Here is a 22,290-nt window from a genome sequence, read left to right as displayed (position 1 = left end):
TGCTGTGATATATAAATTTAATGACTGAATTGGCCGCCCAGGAACTGCTATGCCACTGTACGAAGAGCTGAAGCTTCTGACACATTTGGCTGTAATATATACAGTACTCTGAATGTTATATTTCCAAGGAAAACCTCAAGTTTAAGAATCTGCGAATGTCACCTGAAATTACATGGAGAATGTTTTATGCTCATAACCAACATCAATCGCTGAACATAATATGTATTGGATTTTATTTGCACCGCATCAAAAGAGTTCACATTTCTTGCAGATCTTTTCATCTTTCCTCAGGTAGTTGCTGGAGGAGGAGGGGGTGGAGGAGGCGGCATAGGTGGCCTAACACTTCTTGGTGGAAGTGCAGCGGGAGGGGGTGGAGGCGGAGGAGGTGCTGGTGGCATGGGTCCTCTGCTTGAAAATGGTGGCCGCGGTGGCATGACTAGAAAAGGAAAAAAAAAAAAAAAAAATCAAACCATCATAACTAATTTGGAATAAATTTATTTAAAAAAAACATAAGCAAGCAAAATAGCAGATTTTCCAAATGAAAAATGTGCAAGCGATAAAATACAATGGAATGTATTTTATCACTTACTCATCGACTTCCCTTGTTTTAAACAACTGCTGACTGTGCTTATTATAAATATTTGGGATAATATTGACCGATATTATCTCAAATATTTTCCCACTTACAACAAAAGAAACCAGAACTTAATTCATTTGATTTTCTGGGATAGTGATATAGAATAGAATCCCAGTGAACATCTTGAGTAGATTAGAGAGTTTTAAAATCAAGTATCAAATCATGTGGTTGATGTTGTTTGCTACGATTCATCTTCTCAGCTGTTCAGGAATGACTGGTAGGCCAGTGACTAGAGGCGTAAGCAGGGAGGGCCTTGTTCCCTTCACCTCAAAATGATAAAAAATTAAAAATTATTTTTAAATACCTTTGTAAAACAATTACAACATTGGGGGAAATAAATTTATATGCGTATTATCTTAATCTTGATTTCTGTTAATTCAAAATGCTTTTTGAAGGTTCAGGGGGGGTCTTTTTTTATAGGGCCATTTTTGTGAAAAGGGTCATTTGTTTTGTTAAAAATAAGCAATTTTGTCAGAAGTGATATATATATATCATCACAATAGAAATGAAATGCCAAATTTATGGTTTAATTAATTTGCATCTTGTGAAGGGTACATTTTTTAAATCCATTATTGTGATTTTTGTAAAGGGGCCATTTCTCAGACCTGGAAATTTTGTGAAGAGTCTGCAAAACTGATCCAAATTTTGGCTAGACAAGACTCCTGAGATTGGTAACAGAGAATTATTTGGAAGAAATTCACTGTGCCTCTGCCAAACCCAGTGTACCTATTCCAGATGACAATCGTGCGTACGCCCCAGCAGGTGACTTGTTTTAACAGTTAAATCTAGAAAGCTGGAGATCACATCTCCCCAGAAGATATCTGCTGCAGCTCTATAGTTGTAACTATTGTACCATAATTTCTTGTGTAAAACCTCACAGGCTATTCAAGAAAAGTTTTTGATGCTCTATGGGCAATAATTGTTCTTTTCAGTTCTAAAAAACGAATGAAATTATTTTTTCAAAAAATGTGTTTAATCCATGCTAATTTTCTGCAATTTTACTCATGAAACTTGTACTATTTATAAGGCTAAATAGTTAATACTCCATCTAGCCTCATCCCCTTTAACAAAAAAACTTGGGGGGGGGGGGCAATTAAACAAACTTACAAATGCTGGCTCCATAAAAGTTGTTTGAGTCTAAATTTAAAATGTGTGTGTGTGTGCGCGCATACATTGCTATCAGGTTTGCCACTGAACAAGGAGAAAAGATAGACCCTCTACAGAGGGAGAAGGCTATGTTTTCAGTCTTCTCCTTGCAAGAAAGAGATGTTTTGCACGGGTATGGTCCTCCGTATGCCCTATTTAAGTGGTTTCTAAGTCATTATTAATTTCATAGTGGTGCTAATATAGGACTCAATCGCCTGTCTCTGGTGTGAGCTAGAGCAACAACAGTTAAATTTTACAGTCCAGAATTACTCAAAAATACTGGAAATATACCATTTTTATACATTTCAGAGTATTTTGCAATACTCTACCTCATGCAATACAACATTAAGAGCAATACACAGGAAAGTCAAAATTCTCCTAAGCCATCAGCAATTCAGTTCAGTACCTTGCTGTAGGCTGGAAATGTATGCATTCCTCTATGCCCGCAATCCGAACAACCACAAGAAATCGAAACTTTGGAGTATTTAATAAAAAATGCTTACCAAATGGTTGCCTTGGAGGAAAACTCATACTTGGTGGTGGTGGAGGCCGCATACCAGGTGGCGGTGGCAAAGCACCTCTAAATGGTGGTGGCATGCCAGGAGGAGGACCTACAAAAAAAAAAAAAAAAATTGCACAATCAATTTTATACACACAAAAAACAGTATATAACGAGTGATAGAAACTTTTTCTCAGTCCCAGATATGAAGGAAACATTTTCTGGATAGTATGCTGAGGTATGCAACAGGGCCTGGGTTTGAGTCCCAGCAGAGAAAAGATTACTTTTCTTTCCGAGTTCACCTCAGCATAATATCCAGAAAATATCTGCTTCCTTTACAGTATATAATATTTTTCAAACCTGATTCAACGCAACAGTACACCCTCAACATTGCATCAATACTAAATGAAAATCCACTTATAGCGGGAATGTCTGAGCCTAGAACTCGTTAAGATAGTTAGGATCTTGTGATAATACGGATGCTCGACAGATAATGCTAATAAATGAACTCTCCTATAGATTAGACCGTATCTAGTGTGGGCATCGTGCTGGACTCTCAATGTGAGGACACAGGTTCCAACCCTGATGATGCCCAATAGTGGTCAGCTGAAGTTTGTTTTCTCCAGTTCTCCAAATTTGAGGCTTGAATGCAAGTCGGTCTTTCATTTAAAAAGTCTCTACATGCAGAGAGCAGGTACACCTACAACGCGATACTGACATACCATAAAATTCAAGCATCTACCATCTTCAAAATATGGAAGGCAGATGGCAACACCAGCAAGAACATAAAACAAACACAATCTGACAACATAAATACGTCAGGGTTGCACATATACTTAGAACGTCCATTCTGGCATGCAACCAATTCATTAGAAATTCCGTAGAGGAATGTGTACAAGGTGCATGCACAGTTAAGCACTAGTCCTTATCAAGAAGGCTCTGGTGTTTTACATGCATTCTACTAGTACTGAATTCTGATGAGTAAATATTGATGTTATGAGAAATCTCTAGTTAATCAAGTCAAAATCTTGAAACTTTCGAAATTCTTGCTTGTATCGGAAGACCTTGCTCATTTATCAAGTCCAAATAAGTTTAAAACTTTTTATCTTGCAAAACATTCATATAAGCCAAGTTACTCGTATTCCGTAAGTTTCACCGTACAGTGGTACTTAACAATAATGGATACCTCATTGGAACCAAAATTAGTTATCACAATCACTTTGATCACTTTTGTTCGACCACTGTCATTTTCTGCACTCAAAAAATAATTAGAGTTCTACAGCGGGAATTTCTTTTTCCTTCCAAGCCAAGATCATGTCTTTCTTTAATTCAGCCATTGAGAGGAGTTAAAATAGAATTGCTCAATGAATAGATGTTTTTTTTATAATACAAATGCAAGGTCACAACAGGTAAAATGTCCAACGAGGTGCTTCTATCAAATACGGTATATAGTAGAACTCTCAAATCTTTTCACAACCATAAATGTGTCTGCAAAATTTTTTATTTGAATTTTTTTAATGAAATCTATCTTATGAAACACTGAGTCTCATTAAGAACTATTATGAACAAAAATTTGCATATCCAAACTTTTTAAATTCAGAAAAAAATTTACTTTTATGTTGGCTCAGTCTTTTGATACAAATAAACAAGAACGCAAACACGCACTAGATAATCAAACCAGTCATGCATTGGATACCATAACAAAGTAGAATAAGCCAACCCTTTTTGTTGAAAGCAGTTTAGATTGTAAAACTACTCATCATGTTTTGGTATGGACTCAATGAGTTTGTACTATGTTTAATGGGTATTTTTTTCCCACAATTGACGAAATCCATAGAAATTAGATAATTTCTGGCTCTGATTCATCTATCGAACTCAATCAATAAATGCCTGATGGTATTCAAGTTACGGTTTTGATTTCATCACACATGAAACTCATTTTGTTGTATTTCGAGTAATTTATAATTACTTTTAAGCTATATTTATGATTATTGTCAAGCTGGACTATTGCTAAGAAAAGCATGTGTCACATAGTAAAAGACAACATGGTTATGAAATATATTTTTATAACAAAACCTGTCCCTTGTACTTTTTCCAGAAGGTAAAGAGTAGCAACACTGTTAGCATAGAAGCATCTCCACTTTTGCCTTCATGTTTTACAGTAAGAACCTACATGTTAATTACCTTATAATTAATTACCTTATAATTTACCTGTATGAGCCTGTAATACCTCATACATGGTTTTTTAAAAATCTATTTGGACTTTGGATTGTTTTTCCTGTCAATAGAAAGATTGATATTATTCTCTCCCTTGCCCTTCTGTAATTAAATAGTATTTTTTTTTTCACTTGGAAGACAACCAAACAAGCTCATAATGCTCAGCCGATGTTTTAAAAGTGATACACTCACATGCAGTGGATATTTTGAATTAAATTCATCAGGTTTTTTACATCTAGTGTACATTTCGAGGATCTCTTTGCTTCCATTTTGACTATCTATCCAAACTATCTAGCCTATCTATTGTCTTCTTTGGTCATATTGAAAAAAAAAATCTTTTTTTTTTACGGGTTCCCGAGATTATTAAACACGGTTCTCAAAATTATGAACTGCCTTGAAATACCAAAATTATTTGTCACTTGAGCTTGACTGCACATCGTACTTACACTTTCCCGAAAAAAATCCATTGAATACTTTTTGTTTTAGTTTTCATTATGCATTTTGCATAGTCCTACTATAAGTTCATATTAAATAAGAATTACTTCCATATTTGATAAAACTGTATTTGTCAAAACACTTTCGGTCTGTCCAAAAACAAAAATAAGACAATAAAAGTTCACTAACACCAAACAAATTTCAGCCACAGGTGTCCATAAATCTTTCTGCTTTACATATATCAAGGGCAGGACAGTGCATGAGTTGACAATGCAAATGAGTTGGAGCTATAAACATTGCATTTGTCGGAAAGACTGAGTGCTATTGTACATAAATACCATTAATCCCTTGAGAAACACTTTTGACCAAGTAATTGTGAATATGATCGAAACTGGCCAAGAGCTGAATGAAAGGTTCTTTCTTACCTCACATTTGCATCCACTCTATAGGAAGTCTATTTTTTAATTAGTTCTACATGTATAGGGATCATATCAGCTACTACAGTCCGATTGGAGAATTGTGACTTGAGAACAAAACTTATTATCAAGGAGAGAGAAGAAGGGTATAACTTCTGACCTCCTACATAATCTTTCATGTTGATAACAATAGCTTAATAACTTTTGGGAAGGGGGAGAATGATGACCCTAAAGTAGAATATGACAGAATCAGCGACGTTCATAGCAGAACAATCAGTGCTACTAAAGAACAATCTGGAAGAATTATAAGAAAAGTGTAGAAAACACTGTTATGGAAATTTTTATGCAGAATATTTCCAGTCAGACGAGGGCTCATTGCAGAACAATGCAAAGCATTCTGCTTTGGGGGTGTCTGGCTCAACCTAAGCCCCAAAATGAAGAAAAATTAATTTAAATGGAGAATTTTTTTTTTGATAACTGAAATCCTGATTTCTAAAAAAATTCCATCTTATGATATAGGTCTGTTCTGTTCTTTGCAAAAGTGATAACGGTACCAGAATGACATTATCCTTGATTCTAATAAGTGACTTCTATTGTAACTGCAAAACTACTGAAACTGTCAAAATATCAGATAAGACGTGATATTCAATGAAAGTACAAAAAAATACCCATACATACCCAATGGCGGAGGAGGTGGTGGCGGTGCCATTGGTCCGTCTGTGACCTTAGATGCATCGATACCACTGCTGGGAGGCATTGGAATGCCAGCTGTACTGCTTACAGGAGGTATTGTTGGTGGAGGAGGAGGAGGTGGTGGCGCAGGCATACCTCCATAGGATGATGGTGGTGGAGGCATAGAAGGAGGCGGCGGAATAGTTACTACACGAACGGAAAAAAAAACTATGTGAATAAATTTATTGACTAAGTCCTGAAGTATGTTAAAACCACTAAATTATCCACAAACACCTTATGCTATTCTAACAACGGAAAACAGGTGAAGGTATTTTAATTTCTCAAGTACAAAAGATCACTGGTCAGTTTACGTCTGTGTGATAACCTGACTGCAATACAACAGCAAAGCTGCGGATATTAGAGCATAAATAAGGTTTTTGTGGGGATCCAAATTCCATACAAAAATAATTTAAAGAGAATTGAAAAACATGACATCATTTAAACCTTTGCCAATTATCACCAATTTGCCAATCATCTTAATCAATAGGTGTGTTAAATTACCTGTCATTCATACTCCAAAATCAAATCACACCAACAAAAAAAAATCGGCATCATGCACAAAACACGACATAGACTTAGCGGGACATAGGGTCAAATCATCTCTGCAATTTCGGATGTTGAAAAGCTGAATTCATGGTGGCTATTTTTTTTTTTGTAATTTGACGAAATGGCATCAATTTGTCTTATGCCTGTGACATTATTTCGGAGATATAAAATGAAAGCAACAGTCTTTTTTCTGGCTAAATTCTTTGGGAATATTTTTTCTTCCAAAATTAGGGATTTTTTTTATAATGTTTTGACTGTCTGTGCTAGTTTCACAATAGGCTTAATGTTTTGACTGTCCATGCTGGTGTCACACATGCAATGTTCACATATACGTTTCTTCCTATACATTGGTGGTGATAGTGTTACTGACCTTGTGACCACTTTCATAGAGGCCATCAAATGGGCACAGCAAAGGATTTCTGACAGTCTTATTGCAAATAAAAACATGAGTGGAATGGTCTAGTTCAGGGGTTCTCAAACTTTTTCCACCTGCGGCTCACCAGAGCAGTTTAACAATGAATCTTTTAAAAAACCTTTGTCTGGGCTGCCCCCAAAAAAGGTTAGGGGGAACATGGTTTGAGAACCCCTGGTCTGTTCATTATGGATGAATGTTTTTGATTGTGGTGAGACACTGGCACAGGCCGAATTTGAGAAGTATCGTCCTAACTGGGTGAACAACTGTGTGACAAATGAGGATGGATTTCCTTCATAGCATATTGTCTATAACATGTTAGTAGTATAATGGTTCTATGACATGAAATGCTTGAGCATCTACAGTATGTATAAACATGTGAATTCCTTAATCAGAAATCTTTGATTACTTAGCAATTTTTTACAAGTTAATTTCACCTTAGTTCAGTACACCTAAATTAAAAATAAGATTAAAAAATGAAGTGGAAAATAAATATCCTACCTGATGAAGGTGGCAATGGAGGAGGGAAACTTGGTGCAGAGGAGACTGGAGGTGGTGGCCTCTGTACCAAACTTGGAGGAAGTGGCGGCGGCATCGAGCTTGGAGGCATTGGTGGAGGCGGAGGCAATGTAACATTGGTTACAGATGGAATAGAAGGAAGCGAAACTGGAGGAGGAGGCATTCCAAGTGGAGGAACAAGTGGTGGAACAACCAGTGGGGTTGGTGGAGGAGCTCCTGCAGTAGGCGGAGCATCTGCAAAAAGCTGATGGGGTCTGTCTGAGTGTGACAATGGATTTTGTGCAGCCAACAGCCGTTCTAAAATACAGAGAAAAAAATACAATGCCAATACAATTAAATAATATAAAAAATTGCAGTGAAGTGACATTATTGAAAAAAAGAAAAGAAAAAAAGGCACCATTTTATCATAAAAGTAAAGGTTTCTGCAATAACAATGGTTTATGAAACCTGTATATGTTTGAATTCAACATTCTTTTCCCCACTAATGAAAATAAAACATTGCTACGATTTTATAAAAAAAATTCTCTTGCCTCTATTTACTTTGAACATTGAATTTTAGCAGTTAAAATTACATTTAACTACATTTGCAAAAATTAAATAATCCAATGACAAAAATAATAAATTTCCTTAAAAAATATTTACATAACTCTTTTATAACATAGTAAATTCCAATAAATTCTGTCATTATAATCAAGGTGTCATTACAACTGATTTGTATTACAATCAGACATTTTTATAACCTTTCACATTTTTACAACCTTCTTAGATGAAAAATATAATCAGACACTCAAATACTATGCATGAAGTTTTTATTTCTTCGTGATCAGGGTGACCATATTTGATCGAGGGAAGATAGGGATAATTAAATACCAGGCATTGCTGACTTTTGACACACATGTAGTGATACGTTGGCACAATTGCCAAATATTGCTCATATATCATTTGATAATTTTTGTCGCACCATGGTCATTTTCTGCACACAAGGGCTAATTAGACCGGCACCTACAATTTATTGCTTATTCCAAACAGCAGGCTTGTTTTTTATACTCATCGAGAGGTTGATGCACTAACCCCTCGAAGGAGACTCCCTGCGGCAGCAATGTTTTTGCAGTTATGTCGTCATTTTTGTTGTATCCCTATGTCAGGAAAGTTTTTTTTGACAAGGACGAACCGGGTATCGAACTCGCAATGTTGTATATAATTCTTAGTGAGTGCAACATCATACATCAACTGATACAGTGCAACATCAAGTCTGCTAAAATGTATTTCACGGGATGAAAATTAATTTGGAAAATTTGAGATGAATATTTTTAGTCATATTGATTACAACACAATTTATAAAAATTACACAAATTACAGTAGAACTCTAATTATCCAAACCGAATGGGACTGGACCCCATTTGAATAATTGGATAACTCGCAAAAAAAACAGGTTATTTCTTAGTAAAAATGAATTTTGCCAAGGTATGTAATGTAATGGCTATGAAAACAATTTTGTTTCCATTTTGTATTTGCATACTGTATTACTTGTTACCAAGCAGTTAATATTCTACTATATACCACCCACATTGAAAGTTGAAACCCCAATTTTGCACATGAAAATGGGCTTGGAAGTGACAAGACTGGTGAGACTTCGTCTGAGTATCCCCTATCACAACTCTAGCTCAGTTTTTATCATTGATAGATTAAAAAACTTTTGAAATGTTGATTTTGCTGATTTCTTTTTTTTCCCTCCAAAGCAATTTGGATAACTGGTGGGGTTTTACTGTGCCTTTATTCCCAATTCTAGTTAAGATTAGAAATTAAAGCAGGCTTCGTTGAAAAAACTAGACATTTGTATAAGTTGGAAAGGGAAAAAATACGAAAATTTTTTTGTATAGTGGTTCATGTCAATAAGCAAGTAGGTGCATTAAACATGTAATAATTTTTTTTTTCAACATCAGGGATAAATAAAACAGACTCTTCCTTGGTGTCCTAATCTTAGGCATTCCTTGAGAAAATATCATTGAAGTTAAAACAAATGTGACAAAAACTTTGCCGTTGTACACACGGTGATTGCTTTTCATAGATGTTATAACCAAGGTTCATTGACATTATTCTCTGTGGGAATCAGTCCAGACCATCAATTATTGATACTAAATATGAGGTGTCGTTAAAACCGAGTTTGACTATTTTATGCAAGTCAAAAATTTCCTGTTTAAAATATGCCTAAATAATAATAGAAAAGCACATGGATAAATTGTGAACATATTTATACCTGCAGCAGAACCGTGTCGTTCTCCTTTAGACTCTTTCTTGAAAGCATAAGATATGGTAATAGGTCTATTGCATAGATATTGTCCATTCATTGCTTCGATTGCAGCATCAGAGGCATCAAAACTTGCAAAATTGATGAAAGCATAACCTTTAGAATTACCCGTCTCTGGATCTCTCATAATCTAAAAGAACATAGTTAAATTGATGTAAATTGCAAATTAAAATCACATTTATATAACCATGATTCACTAAGGCATCTTTCAAATTTATATATAGATTAGTCGTTGGCTGATGAGGTAATCATATTTATCTAAAATCTGTTCAAGTTACCTGTTGTTCATCTGTTACCAGTTGTTGGGAATGTTGGGAATGGGGGGGGGGGGGGAAGGTGATTCAAGGAAAAGAAACAGTGGCAGCGGAAAACAGCAAAGTCAATTTTCTTTTCTTAATTTTTTAAATTTATATATTTTTTCAATTTGATGGTAAAAACTGAATTGAAACCCAGCATATGGGTTCATAATCTGGGTGCCCCGTAAGCACTGTGAAATCTGACATCGGCGGTCTAGATCAGGAAAGTTGGCAGGTCTATAAATTTCACGATATGATGCGCAAGAGTGCTACTACTAAAATGTGCATGCACATCACAAACATTCTTCTCAGAAAACAAAAACTGGTGCTTGTCTGAATGAATCATGTATGTGTTATGTACCTATAACATGAAGTTATGTTTCTGAGAAATGATTATTATGTGTTCAAGAAGTGCTGCTACTTGTCTTCTGAATCCAGAAGCAACAATGTGGTTGTGTTTGTCATTTCAATTAATTTAGCAGGTTAATTAAGGTGCTCTGAACTGAACTACATGATGCTCTAACTGAACTACTGACATGATATAGAAGCCTTTATATCAGTGGTTGCCAAACCACTGATTACATTGGTATGGAAAGATGTGGCTGGCCAAAATATGAGATTAAAAAGTTGGTGTTAAAGAATTTGCATTATTTACATATACTGCATCAGGTTTCTTATTGGTTATTTGTTGAAAAAATAGTTTTGCAGAGGTATAAAGTGTGAACATGCCTTTCACTTGAATCAATACTATCAACACGATTTTATATTGTGGTTTACATATTTGGGGAATGAGTAGTTAGTAAGTAACTATAAATTACCTTTGGAGTTTGAAGAATGACACCAAAAGCACTGAAAGTATCGTATAATAATTTCTCATCAACTTCTGGATCCAAATTACCGATGAATATGTTAGCTCCAACGTCAAGATTTTTCTGATGGGCAGAAGCCTATAAGAAAAGAAAACACAAAAAACTAAGCTGATATTCAATAACACAAATGAAACAATTGCATGATTTTGCTAACCAAACTCAGGAACTACAAACACATTTTTACTGAATGGGGGGGGGGGGGGGAGTACTTGCTATAGTACTGCCCAATTACAGAATTACTAATGCCACATTTCTAAAACATAAATCATTAAATTATTGAGAACTTCAGAGGAAGCAACATTTTCATTAACATCATTAAAGGTACTTGGCTCTAGAGAAACTACAACTCACTTCATAATAATATCTATGAAAGTTGATGTGGTCTATAGAACATGAAATGTGAAATTAATTTCATTGATTAGGAGAATGAGGAAGTAAAAGTGAGTGGCATGACATTTTTTCCATTTTTGACAAAATGACAAGACAGTGTTCCCAGCAAAATCTGCTTATCATTTCCCTGACCAAATTCAAAAATTTCTCTGACCAAAAGCGCGTACACTGTCACGCACATATATAATTCTAAACTATCCAATATCACTCTAAATTATCGTCGCCCCCCGTATTTGTGGGGGTTATGTTCTGGGGGTAGGGAAAATACGAAAAATCTGCAAATAACCAAAACCATAGAGAGAGAGAGATAGATAGCTTTTTTTCCCCAGCCCAAGATATCAAGGAAACAGTTATTTTCTGGATATTATGCTGAGGTGAACTCAAAGAAAAGTCATCTTGTCTCTGCCAGGCTCTCTTACTTCAGTGCCTCACACCACAGTGCATGAAATAAGGAAGGCAGGGTCATGTCTCCAGCGGTGTAGATGGTAGCATGCTTGCCCGGTATACAAGAGGGCCTGGGTTTGAGTCCCGGCGGAGACAAAATAACTTTTCTTTCCGAATTCACCTCAGCATAATATACAGAAAATAACTGTTTCCTTGAAACCGAAACCACAGTTTTTTGTTTATTGAAACATACATCATGAGAAGAGCAGGGTGATGCAAAGGTATGAGCGAATGTAAAAGAGGTTGCAGCAATTGATTGTTGGTGATATTTTCAGAAAGAACATTGTGATTTCTGTTTGCTATTTCTTCTTCATATGTTGGAGTATGTTGACAAGACTTCCTCTACCAATTTTTCTACATGTGAAGAACGTACCATAGAGGGATCTTTATCATGAAAATTATCTATTGCTGATTTGAATTTGTGAAGCTCTCCTATGTTACTCATGGTGCACTTGTCTACTTCTTTATTTTGATCTTCGTCTGGTACCACTTGTTTCATGAGCAATCAGCTGCATTAATTCCTCCTTGGTCAATGTCTCTGAATTGCTATTATATATATTAGCTGTTCGACTTCAAATTAAATTAACCCAATTGGGAAAAACAAACACCAGTTTTGAAATCAGCAGCCCAATATACTCTAAAACCATTCAAAATTCCTCACAAACATGAATTTTTTTGTTCAGAAGTGCAAGGGGATATGTTTATATAGGATTTTAACAGTACCTTCCCTCAACTCGCACAATGGCAATTTGACCCATTCAACCCATTCTCATCCTCGCTCCAAACTTGCTACCTGACCCATATCACACTTGGCATTCAATTATTCCACTGACAAAATACGAATGGATTCATGTATAGTAAAACTTTGATTAACCATCAGTTTCTGTTATCCGTCATTGTATAAAAGAAAAATATGGAAAAAACGTGCTAGGTTTAAGGACCAAAAATATCAGATCACTGCTACGGTCTGTGCAAATGCCACCAGTTATCGTAGATTACTCATGATTGTGATTCATAAATCCTAAAAACTATGTGCTTTCAAAAATTTTAATATGAACGCATTGCTTGTGAACTTGTGCAGAAAAAGTGCTTGGATGGACCAAACAATTTTTCAGAATGGTTCTACAATGTTTTCTTGCCTCAGGTTAGAATCCATATGGACGAAAAGCAATTACTGCAGGAAGAACTGCTGTAAATGGATAAACCCTTCTTGTGAACTCAAAAGTGATGATGGCAAAAAATAACATCTCTTTCTTCCAGTGTATACAACTCCACTTATCCATCCTATGGACCAGGGCATAATTGAAAATATGAAGCAACATTATAGAAAAGCTTTTATTGAAGGCCTTCTTTCATCTGACAATGTCATGACTGCCAAAGAATTTTGGAAGAGATACAACATAAAGGATACTATTTTCAATATCGCCACTGCCTGGACTGACCTTATATTGAAGCTTATATTGATCATTTTGTAAAACTGAATACAATATGTATGTATTATTCACTTTTAAAGGATCTTATTTTCGTTTTTGTCCCAAGCCCGCAGTGAAATCACGTTACTGTATTAAAAGATTTCTTGTTATCCACCTGTTTGGTTATCTGCCGTAGACCTGGTCTGGACGGTGACGGTTAATCAAAGTTTTTCACTCTGTGTGTATAACATATATTGGTTATATGCACAACATTTCAATGTAGCCAATGTATCAAGCATAGAAAAAAATGCACGGGTTAGAGGAATTTGGAAAAAAAATCAAGTGAATATATAATTCAGCTACCGTTTTCTCATACCTTATTGACCCTTATGGGCTTTCCAAATAGTTTTATCATATTCATAATCTTGATGCCATAGTCAGCATCATCTTCTCCAAGGAATTCAACAAATCCATATCCTTGGTGCTGTCCAGTGACTCTGTCTTTTGGCATGTGAACGTTGACTAAATAAAATTTAGGAAGAGAGAAATAATACAAAAGATACTGTAGACACTAAACAAATAAGAAACTATGCAATTGTACTTATCAACCTTAGAGTTATGTTTGAAAAATAAATTGCAACAATCCTGAGGATGCTACTTATTTTCTCGTGTATTAAAAGATTATGAAAGATCCAGAGATAGGCTATGTGTTTCAGAGTTCTCCTATCATGGAAGTCAACAAATAAAAACATCTAAGCAGTTTTAATGGTAACCAAGAATCCACAGCGAATGCACGATATTAAACAACTATTGCATAATGTTCTTACCAGTGATATAATTATAAACTATTAGAAATATTCTACACGTTTTAAAATAACTAGTGGACCTCTGGCAGAAGTGTGATATCTTTTTATCAAAATGATGCAGTTCATTGTAATTATACAAATTAAGAGTTATAATTGTTTACCTCTCATTACCCTGGGGGTTTGAAATTGATTTCCACATAAGACTTAATTTTCATATTGTTCACCTTACAATAAGCCTATAGAACATATTGGGTGACCCCGTGCCAGGATATCCCATAGTGTCTTTTTTGTTAAAGTTCGCAAGTTATGAAACCCATTTGCTCACCAATAAGGTGTTAAGCGAGATGACTCGATCTGATGGATATTTTATATTTCACAATAAAATTCTCATTTTTTTTTTTTTTGTATCTTGTGTACATAATATGGCAAGTGTAAGATAACAGATGAGATGGCATGGGGGCCCCCCTCCAATTGCTTTTAAAATATACCTCCATCTTAATATGTGCACATTCATCAGTCTTAACGAAACCCTGAAACTTTTCTCAAACTCCCAACACAATCCCGTCTGTAATCACCACAAAATTTGTTAATCGCAACAGTACCCAATTGTCTGGGAAAAATATGTTGTAAAAATTTTGTATGTTTGTTTTCTTTCTTTTTTTTGACACAAAATAAAGTGTTCCAGACTCTGCCACGAAGCTGGGCTGGAAGTGATCTTGGCAATGGGATAAGTCCAGTGACAAAGTTCTGGAGTTCATTCATTGTCTTTTATGTTGCCATTTTGTACTAGTTGCAAGCTATGTCAGACTAAATCCTGTGATAGACTTTTAATAATATTAATTTGATAATGATTGAGAACTGTGTTTATATTGATAAATTAATTTTGTTGACAGTTGAATCTGATTGTTATGAATAAAGATCATGAAGTAGAGAAACGTTTACATTCATTTCCTCGCTGTTATTATCTGTATGACTTGGTTAGAGTAGCAGATGTGCCAACTTTTGGAATCCGGAGATTCTCCCGAGGGGGGGGGGCACCCCCCCCCCCCGCCACTCAGACTTGATAAAAAAAAAAGTTCACAAAATTTTTTTTTAATCAATTAAGAAAAGGTTCCACCCCCCCTCCCCCCAAGGAAGGTTATGCATTGCCCCTGAGCAGAATATAATTCCATGTCAGTCTTTCCATGCAGAATAGATAAATTGCATCTACATACTGTTCATAAAACAAGTATTTCCTTTCGCGGAAGCTATCAGTGATTGATAATCTTGGGTATATGAACTCTTAAAAGCTTTATATTTAGCTTTACACAGCTTAAAGTTGTATATTTTCTTTCTGAAGACACTTAATCAAAGGAAACAATTAAAAAACTTCAAAATACAAAGCTGCTGACAAAAAAAATTGTGTTTGCAGCACGGCTGTTAATGGAATACAATAAAAATTATACAGGAATTTCGGCAACCAAGGGCTTACCCCTGATAAATGATTGCCGATAAACGCTAAACAAACAAAGTCACATTTTTGCCAGTTGCTTAAATATGGCCACCAAGACTTTTTTTCCGGTTGCTCGACGGTGTCCTCTATAGGTGTTTATCCTAATGATGACGATAATTATTGACATCATGACGTGAACGCTTGCATAAAATATAATTTTCTGCCAAAATCTGGAGAGCAGGAGGAAGGATGAAAAATCTGGAGTCTCCTGCCTAAATTCGGAGAGTTGGCAGGTCTGGAGTAGGGATCTGAGAGTGCATTGATGTGTTGTGACATTCACACGAGAAATTAGGCTTATTCATTGCACCACCTAATTGCAATTATATTTACATCAACCCTTCCAGGTATAAGCTTTTGGAAAATTTAGATGATCTGTATCTGAAGTTTTGCCGATAAATCTAAAAAGTAAAGTTCTGATTCTTTAATTCAGTACTTGATACATTCAGGATATGCCGTATCCAAAAATTCAAATAATATATTCATGTGGCATATTTACTAAAAACTAAATTGCAACAAATAATGATTACCAACATACCCACAGGTCCAGCTTGAACAAATAACTCCCATAATATGGTTTCGGACACCTTCTCATCAAGTCCACCAACATAAATCGTGGCATCTGTGTAAGACATAGAACAAACATTTTAAAATATAGGTTCATCACGAACTTCCACTAAACAAGAGTATTAAATAACAAAACCCAAAACAAATAAACAATAATAAATAATTAACAAAATAACAATAACAAAAAAACAAATCACAAATAGTATCCGTGCAGCATATATCCAACTAAATGAGATAGTGGTTTTCGATTCCGAGAATTGATATAACTGATGATTTAATCAGTTGATATGTAAAAGCATTTTAATCTAATGTGTGTATGATTTGCAATAGAGCTTTATTCCTCACCATTAGTAATTTTTAAGGCAATAATTGGCAACTTTGCTTATTTTTTGCATCATATTTGACGACTATTGCTGATTTCGATACTTGAAAAAAACCTAATGCCCATATTTTTTCTGAGGAAAAAAAAATGTCAGTTTGAAATTGCAAGGATAATCAAATACTCTGCAAGGAATTTTTCATTTAAGTAAGGATTTTTCTAGAGATGAAAATTCGAAAGAATATGGTTTTCGTTTGGAAGATTTTAGTATTGCTAAAAAATGGGAAGGCTTCCGAGTAAATCAGAAACATTGGCATCTATGAATACAATATTTTAATCCTTGCAATTATAAATTTTATTATTTTCTTTGTTTAGTTCCTCAGTATCAAACATCTGTCACACTGAAGACATATCACTGTTTTAGCATACTCAAAGACTTGGTAACAAAAAGGAAATTATGATTGGGCGTCATCAAAATTGACCTTCTGACACCACAAAGGGTCCGCAACATAAAAAAAAACTGCAGAACACTGCATTATAGTATGTCAGCAACACAACTGATGGGCATCGTTATCAGGATTGAATCAGTTTCAAATTTGAGAGGGTTTCTCATGGCTTTAGGTCCAGCTTTAATCTTAACTGGTCAAAAAAAGGGGTTGGCTAAAGCAGGTTTCCCAACTTCAAGGAATGAATGTGCAAGCTAGCTTACCTTTAAAAGTACAACCACAGTGCACGAAAGCAGAATGTTATGCAACGAGTCCTTGGCTGAAAAGGAATTTTCTGCAATAAAAATTCCCTACACATAACAGGCGTTACACAGAAACAAACTTCACGATAGTTTCACAACATATACACTCCAGCATGTACCAGTTCGTTAGATATTCCAAAGAAGTGCATGTAAGGTTAAGTAATACAGTCGATGCTAGATATGACCTCCTTAGTCCTATTGAAAATGGACGATATATTGGGAAGGTCGTTATATGCAAGCATTTGAGGCTTACCCTACCGGTCAATTTAGCAGAAACCACACAATGGGCATTAAAAGGGTTGGTACCCCTCCCCCCTCGAATCAAACCTCATTGGCACTCTCAACTAAGAATTTATTTCCGTTTTGCCCTGCCAAGTATCTTACTAGGCAGGATTGCAGCGTCTGATTTTCAAAAAGTCACCTGTATACTTTCGGGTGGGTCAGGTGTGTACTTGCATTCATAGGCGTACGTAGCATTTTTTCGAGGAGGTTGATTTTTTTTCCCCTTTTGGAGAGGGTGGGGGGGGGGGGTTATGTTTTTTCGTGCAAAATACACTATAATCTTGGCTCAAGAGGGGGATAAAAACCCCAAACCATCCTTTGCACATGCCAATGCTTACCCTATCGTTAAGACAGGTTAGTTTTAGAATGTTCTTTCTGTTAAAGACTACAGCCAGGTGGCGCTGGTTGTCATTCTTCCCTGTTCCTAGCACGTCTTTTGAAACTTTCAACTGCCATTTTCAAATGGGTCTTCTCCCTTTCCATTCTCGCTCTTTTTTCTTCCAAATGACGTCACCTTATAGCCGCGACATTTTGAATGATTTGAAAAAACGTTGGGAGATTATACATACGGAGGGAAGGGAAAATGATCTAATGTAGTGTGTGGGTCGGATTAATTAATTATTGGATATCTTTCAGGTTGTACCTTTAATATTTTCCAATATTTATTCTTTTCTGCACACAGGATGCCCCCTGTATCCGTTTTATTTTTCTTATTTTATCTAACAGAATCTGGATTCCCTGTAAGAGTCCAGGTTTTAATTTATAATACAGTCATTGCCATAAAAATTTGCGCACCCAGAAGAAGTTGTCAAAATGAAACGAAATTTTACACATGTAAGTACTACGTTGATATAAGTAAGTGATTAGAAAATCCAAGAAAAAGGATCATTTATTGCAGAAAAAAAGTACAGATGAACAGAAGTTTTAGTACTCTGTTGGACCCCCTCTAGCGCGAATGCACGATGCGATACGAGCGGGCATTGAGGCACACAAGTTCCGTATGATGTCCTGAGACATCTCGTTCCACAGTTGCTGTAAATGCGCCTCTAGTTCAACCAACCTCGTAGGGTGTCCAACTTGCAGTCCCAAATGATCCCAGATATGCTCGATTGGTGACAAATTTGGGGATAGAGCAGGCCAGGGAAGGGTGGTAATGTGGCGGAGGCAGTCTTGTGACATCCTTGCTGTGTGTGGCCTAGCATTGTCTGGTTGAAAAATGGCTCCTGGGAGCCCTGCCATGAGTGGCAACACATGTGGCTGAAGGATGTTATGGACGTACCGCTGGGCTGTCATTGTGCCATGGATCAATATTAGTGGTGACCGTGTATCGTAAGCAATAGCACCCTATACCATGACACCAGCCGTGGGAGCGGTGTGTCGCTGTAAAGCGGAGGCAGGATTGTCCACTGGTCCCAACACCTCCTCACAGTAAAATCAGAACGGCCTAGTTGACGAGCTACTCGCCGAGCTGACCACCCAGCTTCCATCATCCCGATGATTCTTCCCCTATCGAAATCTGACAACTGCTCATATGGTCTTCGAAGGCGGCGTAACGGCATGTCTACCTCAGCATTTCCTTTGCAAACGATTAAATACACTCCAGCAAGCTCTGCTTACCTGTTTTATACTCCAAGGAGAACAAAGTTCAACACCCTATAGTGGCATTACGCAATGACGCTACATTTCTAATAAATTTGCATATCTGCCTGACATGTACCTTCAGGCCAACTTTCGTTTCGATCCCACAATTATTTCTTGGTGCGCAAATTTTTATGGTAACGAGTGTACATAGAATATATTTATACAACATGCAGGGTCGTTGTTTATTTAAGAATGGATACCTTATGTGGTTTTGATGTTGTCTTAGATAGTGATATTTTTATCATAATTATGCTTGTTGGCTTTAGCATTTTTATACTTGCTTGAGTGTCAATAGCGTCCCAGCCTCACATATCATATTTATTAACCCAGAAATCATATTTGTATATATAATCCACATCTTATTTATGTTTTTCTATTATATTTCTCATGTTTCGTGATGCTTTTCATATTTGAATGGGCTTTTATATTGTTTTCTATGCTGGCGATCTTTTTTTTCAGCGCCCGTAGTGTCTAACGGTCTTGGCGACTTTTGGTCCGGTCGTCGGACATGTTTGGCGCCGAAAAAGTCGCCAAAACATCGCCAAGGCGGACCGTATTTCCGACATTTCTCTTGCGTTTCATATTGTTTTCTACACTGGCGATTTTTTTCTCGGCGCCCGTAATGTGTCTAAAAGCCTTGGCGACTTTTGATGGGGTCATCGGACATTTAGCACCGAAAAAAAAGTCGCCGAAATTCGCTAAGCTGCCCCTTATACCGAAGCTGAATAAACTTTATTGTTATTATCAACTTATACCGTTTACCGACATAGACGGCTTTTTCTCAGCCCAACATATGGGTGGGACGGTAGAGAGAGATAGACGGCCTTTTTTCTCAGCCGAAGATATCGAGGAAACAGATGTTTTCTGGAACTCGGCAGCCTGGAAATATGTTTCATTGATATGTTGGGCTGAGAAAAAGCCGTCTATCTCTATGTCGGTAAACATAAGTTTATTTAAATAGGCTTTTTCCTCAATTAACTGCCAATAACCTGGAACATGTGGGTCTGATTAGTGCCGGATTATATTTTAACAAATGCTGAACTCTCAGAGTTAATCAAGTAATTTATTTTAAATTAACTCGGATTAAGCCGGCTTTTACTTTTCATACGTACATTATGGATTAGATAAGTCTTTCTAATACAATAAAGGAGGGATTATTGACCCACAAAGAAATTTTTCAACAAGTACAACAAAAATAAACATTTAACACATGTTAATTTTATTTGGTTAACCTACCTTGATTACGCTCAGCTATAGGTCCCGCAGCCATGTTGAATTTGCTGTTGATCACGTCTAGTGTTGCCAGATCCCTAAAAAATTTCCAGCTAAATCACACTTGAAAGTAATATTTGAACTTGATATGGTCAGCTCTGTAATTATGAGGTTTTTGAAGTCCATGACTATGTTTGAAGCACTGAGCTATAAGTAAATGAATAGGACTCGCCTTGAAGTTGCAATGGGTTTAGTATAATCGCTAATTACAGTTAATTAATTAATTGATGATAAATCAGCGATTTCGCTTTTAGTGCCACAACAAATTTTCGATTAGAAAAACGAAAATTAATCGTTACAAAATTCCGTTTGATTTAGTTTTATCGTTAATTATTTAATTAACGAAATGAATAACTAAATCATGATCAATAATTAGTTAATTAACTAATTAACGATAAAACGAAATCCAACGGTATTTTGATCAATTAACGATATCGTTTTTATTATGTCAACTAATTAACGATTAGTATTAACAATTAGGCGTCATGAAAACTCCGTTGGATTCAGTATAATCGTTAGTTAGCCTTAATTAATGATTAATCAACGATATCGCTTTTATTATGTTACATATAGTTAACGATTAGTATTACCAATAATTATTCGTCATAAAAACTCCGTTGGATTCAGTATGACCATTAATGACCCTTAATTAATAACCGATTTCGCTTATATTATGCCATAACTAGTTAACGATTAGTTTTAACAATAATTAATCGTCACAAAAACTCCAAATGGATTCAGTGTAATTGTTAATTTTCCTTAATTACTTAATGATTAACGATTTCGCTTTTATTATGTCATAATTAATCAACGATTAGTAATAACGATAATTGTCGTTACAAAAACCCCGTTGATTTACTATTCCACTTTAAAACGAACTACTCAAGTTTTAGAGGAAAGTATCCGTTTTAAACTGCAAGCGGTGAGCCGGTCAAGCGAGAAAAAGAAATAATAATTCATTCCGGTTAAAGCGGGTAAAAGCAGTTTGAGCCGTTAAAAGCAGGTAGGCGGGCGCACTATGGCCGGCCGCCCCAATGAGTTTTCACGATCTTTTTTCAGCCGCGATAAAACGAGTAGCGAGAAGCGGTTCACTATGGACGTACACTAATGATGTGATATGAGCAACACCTTCTAGAGCAGAAGGTGTTGCTCTAGAACAGTGATTCCCAACGTGGGCGTTAACGCCTCCTTGGGGGGCGATGGAATGTTCCAGGGGGCGGTGGGAACGAGTGGCCCACAGGGGTGCCCCCTGCTGCTTTGCCAGCTTGATGGGACAAGACGGGATAGGGGACCCTCAATATGGATAGGGGAGGACAGAGGGTTAGATGTGCCGGAGCGGGGAGCCATCGAATGTATCTCGAGGGCTATCCGGTCGGGCACATTCAGCACTCTCCCACACGGACCAACTCAGCTGAGTAAATGGCTTATATCCCTAGCGAGCAGAGTTGCCAGGTCCTTAAAAAATTTCCAGCCAAAATCCTCTTCAAAAGTAGCCAAAAAGTAGCCCAAAATATTTGAACTTGTGCTGCCATCTATGAAGCAACAAGCGAGCTACAGTTTGGCGATATTCTAGTCTGGAAATGTGCCTCCGGGCAAATTGATTTTGCTTAGCCCTGTATCCAGACTGCAATTGCCTACTTACCAATTCACATGCTTAATGTCGCAAATCTTAACCATATCTCATTATCCCCCCCCCCCTCCCCCGCCGCTCTTCATTCAAGGCCTCCGTGACGTGCCCGGGTTTGCCAATGCGTCAAGGCGACACTGCCTCAAATTGTGCATAGGTGCCTACGAAATTTGGTACAATGATTTTAAAAATTAGGTATGGGCTTTAAATCCCAGATCAGATTTGTCACGGTCTAGTAAACAAAAAATTTAAGAAGAGGGT

At 36.4% G+C, this 22,290-nt stretch overlaps 1 protein-coding gene across 1 annotated transcript; it reads right to left on the bottom strand.

Annotated features, from left to right (window-relative positions):
• On the bottom strand, positions 1–20,440 carry Spx (Spliceosomal protein on the X). The gene is made up of 9 exons (XM_089241512.1): positions 20,367–20,440; positions 16,112–16,195; positions 13,655–13,800; positions 10,982–11,110; positions 9,817–9,997; positions 7,542–7,856; positions 6,029–6,229; positions 2,287–2,394; positions 1–436 (listed from the first exon to the last, which is right to left on the bottom strand). The coding sequence occupies exons 1-9, from the start codon at positions 20,398–20,400 to the stop codon at positions 288–290; spliced, it is 1,347 nt and encodes a 448-aa protein (XP_089097638.1). The 5' UTR covers positions 20,401–20,440; the 3' UTR covers positions 1–287.
• Between the last annotated feature and the right edge of the window lie 1,850 nt (positions 20,441–22,290).

The sequence above is a fragment of the Pholcus phalangioides genome, unplaced genomic scaffold (genome assembly GCF_987345545.1).
Source record: "Pholcus phalangioides strain wild (caught in Gottingen) unplaced genomic scaffold, Ppha-v1.0 ptg000014l_1, whole genome shotgun sequence".
Lineage (NCBI taxonomy): Eukaryota > Metazoa > Arthropoda > Arachnida > Araneae > Pholcidae > Pholcus > Pholcus phalangioides.
This window is presented reverse-complemented; position numbering and strand designations above follow the sequence as displayed.